Source organism: Lineus longissimus, chromosome 16, assembly GCF_910592395.1.
Source record: "Lineus longissimus chromosome 16, tnLinLong1.2, whole genome shotgun sequence".
NCBI lineage: Eukaryota > Metazoa > Nemertea > Pilidiophora > Heteronemertea > Lineidae > Lineus > Lineus longissimus.
In genome coordinates, this window is record NC_088323.1 from 15,370,250 (window position 1) to 15,380,441 (window position 10,192).

Here is a 10,192-nt window from a genome sequence, read left to right on the forward strand (position 1 = left end):
TTACGTTATTAACCCCTGTCAACAATCATAAACAGTGGTGATTCAAATGAACCACAACATACTAGAGAACCACAATATCCCATGTCTCTAGACCACCTTTACAAGAGATTACAATGGATTATCACCAGTATGGATCCCATGTCTCTAGACCACCTTTACAAGAGCTCACAATGGTTTATCACCAGTATGGATCCCATGTCTCTAGACCACCTTTACAAGAGCTCACAATGGTTTATCACCAGTATGGATCCCATGTCTCTGGACCACCTTTACAAGAGCTCACAATGGTTTATCACCAGTATGGATCCCATGTCTCTAGACCACCTTTACAAGAGCTCACAATGGTTTATCACCAGTATGGATCCCATGTCTCTAGACCACCTTTACAAGAGCTCACAATGGTTTATCACCAGTATGGATCCCATGTCTCTAGACCACCTTTACAAGAGATCACAATGCTGTATCACCAGTACAGATCCCATGTCTGTAGACTACATTTACAGGAGCTTATAGTGGTTAATAAACAATATGGATCACATGCCTCTGGACTACCTCTATAAAATGGTAGCTCACAATGGTTTATCATCGGTTAGCAGTAGATCTCTAGACTACCACACCAATAATGCACCATGATTACTGTTCATTCACAGTTTGCTCCACGGTGCGATGTGTCTTCATGTGCCTACTCCTCGCACAGCTGAGAGTGAATTGTTTGTCACAATGTTGACATTCGAATGGTTTCTCACCTGTGTGAATAAGAACATGTCTTTGCAGACCACCACTCCGAGTAAATCCTTTCCCACAATGTTGACATTTGAATGGTTTCTCACCTGTGTGAATAAGAACATGTTTTTGCAGATCACCACTCCAAGTAAATTCTTTTCCACAGTTTTCACATTTGAATGGTTTCTCACCTGTGTGAATTAGAATATGCTTTTGTAGATTGCTACTGTCATTAAATCCTTTCCCACAATGTTCACATTTGAATGGTTTCTCACCTGTGTGAATAAGAACATGTCCTTGCAGACTACTACTCCGAGTAAATCCTTTCCCACAATGTTGACATTTGAATGGTTTCTCACCTGTGTGAATAAGAACATGTCTTTGCAGACTACTACTCTGAGTAAATCCTTTCCCACAATGTTGACATTTGAATGGTTTCTCACCTGTGTGAATAAGAACATGTCTTTGCAGAATACCACTTTGAGTAAATCCTTTCCCACAATGTTGACATTTGAATGGTTTCTCACCTGTGTGAATAAGAACATGTCCTTGCAGATCACCACTCTGAGTAAATCCTTTCCCACACTGTTGACATTTGAATGGATTCTCACCAGTGTGAATTCGAATATGAGTTTTGAGATGACCAATATGACTACACTCCTTGCCACATAATTTACATCTGAACCTATCACCTATTCTCTCACCATATTTCTCAAATGCGTCGGCATCCATACCAGCATCAGCAGCTTTTAAACCACCTGTAAACATTGCAGAGCCAACATCCTTGTCACTTATGTCCGCAGCCTCTCGTAACTCAGCTACTCGAGCACGCTGATAATGTGCATTTTTTGCATAAAGTTCTTTCATGAGATCCTTGACCTCTGTCGGGTCTGCCTCCAAATGTTTTTTGGCCACGTGGGTCATCAACGCGTTTGGTATCTTGTAGGGTATGCTCAAGATACAGAATGGACATCTGTATTCTGGGGCTCCTGTTGAAGGGAACAAAATAAATGATACAAAAGATGCATCTGTCCAAGCATGATATGTAAAATACCAAAGTTTTTAACTAGATGACTCTGGATAATGGAAACCTACACTTGGTCACCTAATCTTGTCCATGGTTTTTAGTGTCATCTCTAAATAGATGGCTTAGTCGGGTGTAACGTTCAAAGTGTGGTAGGAACCTCTCATTCCTGACTTGAGAAGGTGGTTCCAGAATGTGGGAAGGTATCGTTCTCCACCTCATGTGAGAATGGGTTTTGAGGGCCATGCAGCAGAACGCAAAAGCTTGAAGAGGAAAGTTTCCATCGTATGCTGAGTTATCCAGTTAAAAACTTTAATACCAAATAAATGATGCACATGACTTCTCTACTGACTTTCACGGCATTCACTTCCGGATGTCAAGGGCGACTGTCAAGTGCACAACCCATGCACTAGGACAGTATTCCAGACAGTCTCCTCCAGCTTCAAAGAAATCTGACCAGAAGGTTGAGCTCCACAGCCCCAAAACTTTGAAGACTATGCATAACGAATGAACCATAATGATTGGAACTCTGACAACTACAGGCCAAGAGCCTAAAATGAGAAAGTCACAATCTCTTATTTTTCAAAGAACTATCACTCAGTGAGCTGAAATTACGTGACCTTACCTGTGTCAGACATAGTGAATGCCTTTTCATGTGTCCTCAATCTAACCTCCTTTGTAGCTTCTATACCCAGTTCTTTGGCATAACCTTCACCATAAAACACCAACAACTCCTGGAGGAACACAATACATTATAATGCCCACTAATCTCCTTTGCACAAGGTTGTGCCATGGTTAAAATGACATACATGTATATTTCATTATTTTTCACCGGTTTTCACAAAACGAGTGTTGAGGTGATGGCAAGCCAAATATCAATACAGTCAATATGTTGGTCCCTAATACATTTCTCAAAGGCTGCAAAATTGCGATTTCATTGGTGTCTTTGACAAGTATGGTTGGCAGGGCAGTTTTCTCTGCTCATCAAGATTTATAAGGGGAAGTATTTTTAGCACCATGTGAGCGGGAGGAGTAAAATTGAATCTCGGCACAGTTGCAACACCAGCATAACCTTCTAAGTTTCTATACAGGGCCAATGGACTGTGCCACTAAAGATGTCATGATGTCTCAGAGCTTCATTCACTGTGTTGGGTTGACATAGCATTGACTCACCTGTCCTGGGTAGACAATCTGTATAGTCTTATAGTAGATCTCGCCTTTATATTGAAATGCCAACAAGTTCTGTTCTCCTTCATTTCTGGAATAATATAACATTTTTATTGCTTGTAATGAATGCAATCTAATTCGTCAAATTACTTGTTGGTTTGCAATCAATTCAGATATGGGGTTCTCTCGGCTTTTACCCTGTTATCTCAAGCTTTTGAGAATGAATGGGCTTCTGCAGGTGGACTCTTCATACAAAGGATGTCAGTACATCCTGCACTTTGATGAGTTTGAATCATCAGGAATAGGTACCACCACTGGACTGAAGACAAGTCCATGACGTCCTTAGGCTCTCGACGAGTATTACAGAATACTTGCCTTGCACAGTTGGTGTAGCGCAGCCAATTTGACTTAGCTGGGTCTCTTGCATCAACATAGTGATGGGGTTTAGTATCCTTATAGATCTGAATTGGTAAGAATAGGTTGTGGTATCACTGACAGCTCAGCTATGGAATTGGCATCTCTACGTGCCGAGAGGATCCAAGCTACTCAAGTAATTATTTTGCTTGGTGGGATCTTAGCTTGTCGCCAGCAAAGTGCCTCTTAATGGTTGCGTACCTTGCTTAAAGACTCAAATGTGAAACTGTGGTGATCTTTCTGGGAGTGGAACCACCAACCTACAGACCGTGAGCCTGATATTCTTACCACTACCACTTGTCTCACTTAAATTTTCTGTCTCATTTGAAGGATGTGGATAATTAGTGCATGGGGAAGGTGACTTGCTCAAGGACAAGGATCCTTTTTGAGAGATGAATCCACAACCTCCAGTATAATTAGCCCGCCCCCTGGACTGACTATGCCAATGCCCAGTGATGTCTCTTGCGCCAGACCAGTATTTCCATTCATAACATGCGGCACATCATACCTGCCATGAATATCCCGAATCCTGTGCCACATCCATATTGTAGACCATTTCGCCTTTGTAAGGTCCGAAGCGAACACCCTCAGGGAAGGCCATGTTTGATATCACACCGAGTCCAGCACCTGGGATCTTAGACTCCTCAACCACCAGGCCATCAGGGGTGGTATGTCTTGCATGGTTTGGGTCAGGTCTCTTTGACTTTGTTGGAGGAACCTGAATGAGAAAATGTTTTTTTCAAATCATAAGCGTCAGGCAAAGCAAAAAATATGATTGAGGATAGCGTGAGTCCCTCAATTTATCACATATCAGTCAAACACTGGGTAACACTGCAAATGTTGTTATCAGATTCAAAATAAAGCCCATCGTTTGGTCAGTTGCCCCCTTGTGGAGGTGCATGAAATTCATAACCATGAAGTTTGAGAAGAGACTGAAATTCCTGTTAAAGCTTGCATGTTCATTGTAGTTGTTGAAACTCACTTCTCAGGCACAATATTTAGAGCCCCTCCACTTAGCTGTGCGGACTGTGGATACTTTTTGAAGAGCCTGAAAGATCTTTTGGCGCAGGATCAGCAAGTAAACCTACTTGTTAACCTGGTGCACGCAAGTCACCAAAAATTGGCTCAAACAATTTGGCATGTCGGAGTTGGCTGGGAAATGTGCACTAAAGGCCAACTGGCGAACTCCGATGGACAGCCAACAAGAAAAAAACCTGGGGCCGTCTGACCAAAAGAGACCTGGCAACATACGGTAGAGAAGGAGAATAACATTATATAGCAGATTGGTGCAAAGAGGATGAAGTACTTTGCACTTTGGATGTGCTAGCCTCAATCACTCTGGTTAAGCAGACATCATAACATCTTATTTAAAGTACATACCTCCTTATCCTTGATGATTGTCAACGGACCATGAACTGGACAATCTCCAGGATATTCCTTCTGACAATCTTCACAAACTGAAAGAGAAACAATCTACTGTCACACAATCACCAGAGACCAAAAGAGAAGTTTGTACAGTTCAGGGCATTGCACATTTCCATAGGCCTATCCAGCAGAATTCTCCACAGGCTTTTCTCAAGATTGAGGGTGGTATCCTTGATGTTCAGGAAGTTTTGCCAGTGTACAACAAAAGGTAGGGTGGCCAGCAATTTAAGGTCGGGTGGCCCTGTAGAAACATTTTACAAATTCTAGAGCAAGGTAAGGGCGCTGCTTTCAAGGTAGGTTGGGACGCCCTGACAAATGGCTTTGTGGAGAACACTGCCCAGGGTACTGCGTCATTTATCTCTCTACACATGGAGACTTAAAATGAGTAAACATGTTCATTTCTTGAACCTGAAGACCGCTAATCCTCACAAAATGCAGCCAATTATAAATCAATGCCAGGCATGTAGTAGTTCTCTCCTAGTTTATTGCTAAATAACAGTTACCTTTGGAAGATGGGCTAAGGAAGTCAACCTTAGGATTTAGATCTTAGAAGCACCTGACTGTGTCCCGTTAAATAGCATTCATTAAAATGTTACAAGTACCAAGTTCTTACATAAGAAAATGTCCTCGTCTGGAACCTCCAGTTCTCTGTAGTTCTTTCTCTCCAGACTCCTCTTGGGGTAACGAGCTGGTCCAGTGGCTGCAGCAACCTTACGCTTCTTTCTGGTTGGTTCTTCTTGGGGAGGAGCTAAATGGGTGAGAATTAACACTATTTTAACAAAAATGAAACTTTAGATACACAAACACACTTAGGAAATGGAATAATCGCTTGCAAGAGAACAGATAGTTATTGTAAGAATGTCACAACCTTGTCAACGTAGAAAACTCTTTGAACTTGCAACATCACTAAAAACTCTCAAAGCCATAGGACAAGGAGAACAAATATGTGACCCAGCACAACAAAATGAGTCGCATGTCGCACAGAAGATGAGCCTAAATTGACACCAGGAGATAATAGAAGCATTTGATGTACTCAGGTGTCACAAAAGGCAGACAACAGTGAAATGAACAACCAGTCTGTCTCAGCCTGTCAAGCTCAGAGCAACATGCGACTTGTTCTGTCATGGCGAGTCACATATACCATAACCAAAGGCCTAGAAATGTCCACAGCACAGAAGACCCTTCCAAAATTCTATTTTACCAAGAGGCCACCAACATGATGACATAATTACTCTTCTTTGACAATGACTTGTACATGACTATAACCCATAGCTTGGACCACCATATGGATTCTTCTTTGACTTTGTCACTTGCTAAAGCAAACTTGTACCCTGTCTCAAAAATGGCAACGCCTATGTTATTGTAAAATAGCAAACTTCTTCACCTGCTGCCCTCATGATCATGTTTTTCAAGGCCAATTCTGCTGGGGGACGTGAAACGGTAGCAGGACATTCCTTGGCAGATTTCTTTGCTCCTTTGGGTTTGCTTGTGTTCTCAGCTGTGGTTTTCTGCAAGTGCAAGTGTGTTTAACAAAGAATAAACACCAATCTTGACCACTGACATAAGTTCTTTCAAGATCACAGATCGATATGTGGTGAGGTAATGAGAAGCAGGATGAGTGACCCAACTAGATATGGCGATCCTTGATTAAATTTTTTTAACCAAAGGAGTTTGTTGAGTCTTACTTGAGGGGAAGCCTAAATGAAAATTTCGATTAATCTAATTTAAAGATTGAAATAACAGCTAATACTTACGTCCACTTCTTTCACTTTTTTCTTTACAAATATTGGTTTCTTTGGTGGCACAAACTTGAATGGAGCTGGTGGCACTAGAATGCAAGTTCTTATATACAGCGGTTTATAAAGTAAAATTTTCTCAAAGGGCTTTCCATTTATTCCCAATCTTAACTGAAACCTTTCAGTAGAACTCAGATGAGCTGCTCAATCAGCGCTACATCCTGAGCATATCCGACTGGCCTGGTTGGAGTTAGGCCTGTTAGGCAAAGACACCTGCCTAAAGTCTCACGCCGCCAGTGAGGATCGAACCAGGGACCTCTAGAATGCTCATCAGAGACCTGAGCCACTAGACCACCGTGGCACGAGAATTTAAATTATATTTTACTTTAGATTTGTCCAAGGCCAATAGAGGCACAATGGCGAACGATTTCATTTTGGTTAAATTTTAACCAAAATATCATTTCATGGAAACTGTTCACAAGTTGACAACCAAGCAGAGATAAGATAGAGGGACAATATAAAGACTTACTGGGCCAAGGGGGAATACTGGACACGTCACTATCAGCATGGCATTGTTGCTCATTGAGCCCACCCCAACTACTCCAGCCCCCCCCCCCCCCACTCCCCCCTCCTCATAGCAAGGGTATGGGGCATCACTATCAGGACTGTTTCTGCCAAAAAGGCAGAGAAGAGCGCTGCCAAAGCCTAAACAGAGTGCTGCATACTGCTTAAAACTCCTTAGCTGCAAAACTCTTACTGACTGACAGCTTATGACATGTTATGAGTGGCTTGCAGAATTCAAAATCCTACTGCAAAAGGCTATTTGAAAAGAAGGCCACAGATGTATCCTTTATCTATAATATGGCAGCCTCTCATTTACAAAACTTACATTTTTCTTTTTCTTTTTTCCTGGCCAAAGAAGGAGTCCAATCCTCTTCCTCACTGTCACTGTCCACTGGCATCATAACTCTCACCTTCCTTCGTGGACCACTCATGAACTCAGGTTTGGAAACAGGTAGACCTATGAAGGAAATACTTGACTTTATATGCACAGTGGAACGTCCCTCGAGGAGCTTTCTTATCAATTTTAAAATCACACCCCTTCTATGGACACCGTATCTGATCCAACATTGATGGAAATGACCTGTGTAATCAGGACAACTCTCAAGTCAAGGAGTAGGACAGCATTTGTCTGTCCCAAGAATACCCTGAATAAAGTTGTAAAAATGGTCTTTTGACCCTTTTGTTTGTGTTTTTGCAACTCGGACAACCTTACAAGGCTAATTTAGGCCCCCGAAAATCCATAATTTGGAAAACTGGCACGGAATTTGCCTAAACGGATTTTGAGATGTTTCTTGGGAGCATTTATTCACGGAATTTTGCAAAATCGAAAAATGGAAAAAGGTTTTTCAAATGAAATGTCCTGGGGACATTGTGCTCACATGGACAACAAAAAACCAACTTATCAATGTTGAAATTAAATTTCCTTTGCCTTCATGCATATTGGTCCTACCAGTTGAGTCCTAATTCATCCTTCTTGTTTCTAGTTACAGTAGAACCTCTCTTAGGGGACACCTCTCTATTAAGGACAACCTCTCTATTAGGACATCGGTTTTGGTCCCAAACTGGTTATTTTCATTCAATTGAACTCTATAATCAGGACAACTCTCTATTAAGGACAGCACTTGTCAGTCCGAAGGGTGTCCTTAATAGAGAGGTTCTACTGTACTAGTAGTAAAACTCCTCTTTACAAATATTTTTTTTCTCTCACGTGTCAAGATTCACCTACCAAAATACATCATTGTGAGGTAATTCCTGACCATGTTCTTGTAACGGAGCTTCTCATAATCTCCAATTGTGGCCAGTTCTTCCTTACTGAAATACTGGTCCACATCAATCTCCTCCAGGGGTGGGACCTCAATATCCATATTTGGGGTGAAACTTTCGTAATTCATAATGAGATCTTCTTCTTGCCATGGAATTGAAACAGAAATTTATTATTTGTCAAAAAGATTAAAATTAATAAAAATTTCACAGGGGCAGTGTCCGACTCCGACCGAGGATATCAATTTGCAACATTTGAAAAATGTCCAAGAATCATCGAATTTAACGAATGAGGAACACTGCTCAGGATTCATCAGACCAGTCTCGCAAGACATTGAGCATTTTTCCTTCTTCTACAGCAGGCAGGCGTCGGCATGGCAGTGAGCAGCATGCCGTTGGCAGAGCTCAATTCATATTTCATTATCCGCAGACCACAGCCCTTTCGTTGGCACAGCTGGCTAGCTCTGCTCATAACTGAATGGTTGAATGGGGGCTGGAGACAGGCTTTGCCAGCTGATGAGTGATGTACCTCCTTGCCCTTCCCAATCCCATGTGACCCACGCCCATTGTCAGTGGGATGGGTCTACTGCCACCCTACCCAACCCACTGCCAAAAACTGGCACAGTCAGAGAGTGGGAGACAGCCACACGCCCTGCCCCCTTGTCATTGACCCCCCTCCCCTACAAGTACACTGTACAACCTTCATTGTCCATCACTCAGCACTGCATCGGCTTTGCTTTGAACGACTACCGGTATAAATAGGCCTGATCCGGGGGGGGGGGGGGGTCACAAGTGCTTTCGGTCATCATCAAGTACCACAGATCCGCCCGAAGTGAGAGCAGTCTCCATTGTTCGAGCGCTTGGAAGTTTTTTGAGCGGGCATTTTGATTTTGAATGATTTTTTCAATGTCAAACGCTCAACAAGTATACTCAAAAATCTAAGTAATACTACGTAAATAGACAAAAAAAGTTCATTCAGGTGATGCTTGAATATATCAATTAAATAGTCTACCCAATTTCTAAAATTCTATTCGATTCCAAATGGCCGATGTTGATAGATTTTCTTCAGCAACAAAATGATAAATCGGATCCGCCATTTGCAGGGAGCAGACGCCGCGCACCTGCGGGTGTGTCGAAAACACAGCCTTGGACAGGTAACCGGGACGGCGCCGTTTCCCGCCAAAATACGGGTTGGACGTGGTGAAAGTGCTTTGATATTCTTAAATATTATGTGTTGCTGAAACTGTGTGATAGAGTTTGAACCCTGCATAGGATTCGTAACACACCCCCTTTTGGAAAAAAGTCGTTCATTGACCAAGAAAATTGCTTTAGGATTGCAAAATTCACAAGAAACCCCCTTGCCTTTTTTTGAGAGCGATACGCCTTTGAGAACGCAAGGCGAAACGTTGTGTGGACTGCAAAAGTCACTCTGAGTTAACCCCATAGAACCATTGAACTTTATTAGACGCACTCTGAAAATATGCCACTAAAGGACCTTATATCATCTCTACCGTGTTATGACAACAAGTTCTATCTTTCCTGACTGGTTGTGACAACAAGTTCTATCTTCCCTGACTGGTTGTGACAACAAGTTCTATCTTTCCTGACTGGTTGTGACAACAAGTTCTATCTTTCCTGACTGGTTGTGACAACAAGTTATATCTTCCCTGACTGGTTGTGACAACAAGTTCTATCTTTCCTGACTGGTTGTGACGAAATGTTTCATCCACTCTAACTGGTTGTGACAAAAGGATTTGCAGGGAGCAGACGCCGCGCACCTGCGGGTGTGTCGAAAACACAGCCTTGGACAGGTAACCGGGACGGCGCCGTTTCCCGCCAAAATACGGGTTGGACGTGGTGAAAGTGCTTTGATATTCTT

General features: G+C 42.3%; 1 protein-coding gene across 1 annotated transcript; it reads right to left on the reverse strand.

Moving 5' to 3' along the window:
• Nucleotides 1-633: 633 nt before the first annotated feature.
• Nucleotides 634-8,417, reverse strand: LOC135500181 (histone-lysine N-methyltransferase PRDM9-like). The gene is made up of 11 exons (XM_064791428.1): nucleotides 8,279-8,417; nucleotides 7,379-7,510; nucleotides 6,508-6,581; nucleotides 6,138-6,261; nucleotides 5,367-5,501; nucleotides 4,709-4,785; nucleotides 3,837-4,046; nucleotides 3,290-3,375; nucleotides 2,921-3,005; nucleotides 2,373-2,481; nucleotides 634-1,712 (listed from the first exon to the last, which is right to left on the reverse strand). The coding sequence occupies exons 1-11, from the start codon at nucleotides 8,415-8,417 to the stop codon at nucleotides 634-636; spliced, it is 2,250 nt and encodes a 749-aa protein (XP_064647498.1).
• Between the last annotated feature and the right edge of the window lie 1,775 nt (nucleotides 8,418-10,192).

Excerpts from the sequence above, each read along its gene's own strand:
- LOC135500181 (XM_064791428.1), bottom strand. The coding sequence starts at position 8,417 with ATGGATATTGAGGTCCCACCCCTGGAGGAGATTGATGTGGACCAGTAT. Across the intron at positions 4,786-5,366 it reads AGACGAGGACATTTTCTTAT|TTTGTGAAGATTGTCAGAAG; the intron begins GTAAGAACTTGG and ends TTTCTCTTTCAG. Across the intron at positions 3,376-3,836 it reads ATTCGGGATATTCATGGCAG|ATCTATAAGGATACTAAACC; the intron begins GTATGATGTGCC and ends TTACCAATTCAG.